Source organism: Eptatretus burgeri, unplaced genomic scaffold (assembly GCF_056783735.1).
Source record: "Eptatretus burgeri isolate ZD-2024b unplaced genomic scaffold, Ebu_testis_v1 Ebu_testis_scaffold_46, whole genome shotgun sequence".
NCBI classification, from domain to species: Eukaryota; Metazoa; Chordata; class Myxini; order Myxiniformes; family Myxinidae; genus Eptatretus; species Eptatretus burgeri.
Genome location: NW_028221996.1, coordinates 100,001 through 102,899, shown reverse-complemented (window position 1 = coordinate 102,899; position 2,899 = coordinate 100,001). Strand labels below are relative to the sequence as shown.

The 2,899-nt window shown below is 56.5% G+C and overlaps 1 protein-coding gene across 1 annotated transcript; it reads right to left on the bottom strand.

Annotated features, from left to right (window-relative positions):
- Positions 1 to 775: 775 nt before the first annotated feature.
- On the bottom strand, positions 776 to 2,606 carry LOC147007702 (uncharacterized; the record flags this gene model as incomplete). The annotated part of the gene is made up of 2 exons (XM_085866573.1): positions 1,214 to 2,606; positions 776 to 1,123 (listed from the first exon to the last, which is right to left on the bottom strand). Coding segments are annotated over exons 1-2 (1,575 nt in total), but the record flags the coding sequence as incomplete, so codon positions are not given.
- Positions 2,607 to 2,899: the final 293 nt, after the last annotated feature.

Below are 2,899 nucleotides of genomic sequence, written 5' to 3'. Positions count from 1 at the left end.
ACACACCACTGAACTCTGCCATCCTTCTAACTACATCCCCTAACTAACTTGTGCTCCCACGTCGTCCCTTATACTACAGCACGTTCCTTTTAACACTACGTAGCTAAACTACGTCCCCTCTACACATCCATCAGTCTGTCACTGTCTCCAAATAAATCCCATTTTATTTCCCAACCTAAATCTGGCTACAATCCCTCTAACTAATCCATTCCACGGACTCCATGAGGACTTACCCCTGCCCCATGAAGTCGGTCTAACTCAGCTAACCCTTCCCCCTAACTAGTTTCCATCCTGTGCCCAGGTCAAGGGGGTCTTCCACCCCTTGCCCAGGAATCCTGTGCACCCGAAAGTGAGGCTTGTTTTTTATTTTATTTTATTTTTTTAATGCGCATCACCAGCGCGGCAACTCGCGCACTTTGCACCTGCCCGTGACGTCATGCAGCTGCACGTGTACCTCGTCCCTCCTTGGACGGTACCATCCGGCAGGAATACCCTTCCTGCCGGATTCCAACCCCACGTGCAGCCATGACGTCACCATGCGCATAAAAAAACACAAGCCCCACGTCTCGAGGGGTTCCCCACGCGAACACATGTGCTTTGCCCGTTGGAGCTTAACACACACGATCGCGCGGAGAACCCGTCCGGTCCAAATCCATTTACCTGCCTAAACTTTGTCCGTCCGCGGGATCGGCAAATCCACCGCTGGCGTTTCCGGACCGGGACTTCACTCTCGCAAGCGAGCACGTGGGGGTCTCGTGCGTTGCACAGCACGAACCGCGTGCTCACTGCTGGGTGAACCCGGCACGGTGCGCGAAACAACTACAGCCGCTCCTCGGCTTTCTCTCCTCTGTCGCCGTCGTCGTCTCCATTCAACCCACGCACACCTGCGTGTCACGACGCACACAGTCCACTCCATCACATTCACACGGGGAGACGCGGCTGCGTGCTCCCGCATGCCGACCGACATCTCCCTCTCATACCGCTCTCTCACACACACGGTCTCCCTTGCACACAGCGACCTTGCACACGGCCGTTCACTCACGCGTGCCTCACTACTCACACAAACCATACTACTCACACGTGGTGCTCCATTCACTCGCGCGGGGGAACTCACCCGCGGTGCCTCACCCACACACGCGAGGGCACTCAACCGCTGTGCCTCATCCACACACCGTGCCTCACTCATACACGCGGGGGCACTCACCCGCGGTACCTCACTCATACACACGGCGACACTCACACACGCGGTCTCTTCCACACAACGTCCCTCACTCATACACGCGGGGGCACTTAACCGCGGTGCCTCATCCACACACGCGGGGGCACTCACCCGCGGTTCCTCACTCATACTGGCCGTTTCACTCACACACACGGCCTCTTCCACACACGGTTCCTCATGCACACACGCGGGGGCACTAACCCGCTTTGCCTCACTCACACTCCGTGCCTCATCCACACACGGCGTGCTGGGAAGCACGTACTCCGGCACCATCGCCACCACACCACTCACACACGGGGTCGCTTCCACACACGGGGACGCACTCACACCTTGCACCACACACACAGGGACAACCATACTGGGGATTCGTGTCCCCACAAGGGTCTCCGGGGCCTCTATACCCCCCAAGCTCTCCGTGCACCCGTCCACAGCACCCGTCCCCTCCACCTCGCGAAGCACGACCGAACTCACCTGGTCGTGACTCGCCTCAAGGGGGCATACTCCCTCCCCTCGTTCCTGGAGGAGGCCATCCCGCTGCTCGCACCGGGTCCCCACACGCTCCGCGAGCTCAACCCCATTGTCCTCCACTACCTCCGTGTGTGCGTGCGCGTCACTTACCCCGTCTTCATCGTGTAGTCTTCCCTCTATCGTTCCCATCTCCCGTGTCTCTGCCAACTCTTCACCCTTTACCTCCCTTGTCTCAACTATTATTTCTGTTGTCGTCACCTCGTGTCTCGTCTCACACGTTTTGGTCTCCCCATTTAATTTTTCCCTTTCGGTCATCGTCACGACCCTCGCCCAACACGTTCCACGAATTATTTTTTCACCCGCCTCCACCGCGGGCCTGTCAGCCGTTGCACCCCCACCCAGCTCGTTTGCTCCCACACGTGGAGTCGCCATTTTTATCTCCCCGGTCACGGCCTTCATGCCCGCCTGCAGGCTTCGGCCCATGTTCTGCGTCTCACCCCGCAGCTTTTTCATTTCTTCCTTCATGTTTGCTTCCATTCCGTTTATTTGCTTGTTCATTTCGTTTTTCATTTCATTTGTATTTGTATCCATCTTCTCGTTCATGTGTTGTGTATTCGCATCCATCGTCGTTTTCACTTCATTCATTTGCTTGTTCATGTCTTTCATTTCGTTTGTGTTTGCATCCATTTTTTCGATCATTTTCGCATTCATCTTTTCGTTCATTGCCGCCAGCATGGCGCATAGCTGGGCCATGTTGGATGCACTCAGCTGAGTCGTTTCGGCAAGGGTTGGGGAAGGGTTTTGGTGGAGAGGGGGGGGGAGGTGTCATACACCGCGGCCGCTGCCGCACCCATTTCAGGTTCTGGGTTTAGTTGGGCGAGTCCGTGTTCCTGCACAATCAACATTTCCTGCACGGGGATTTCATCCTGGACCATGGATCCTACACATTCTACATCCATTTCTAATACCCCCGGCTCCCGCTCGCCTTGAGACGCCATCTTGCTTCTCTTAAAGGGTTAATTTCGCTCGCTCGTAATTTGGAGGGAATCGGGGGTCGCTTCTCTCACCCCTGGACCGATTCCCGTGAATTTCGCTGGAGACAGGAGAGCCTGTTGTCCCGCTCTCCAATACCAGTGCCGCGAGGAGGGCGATGAATCGGTATCCCACTCCTGACACCAGTGTTGCGGTCTTCGCGCCCGCCGGCGTGCGACG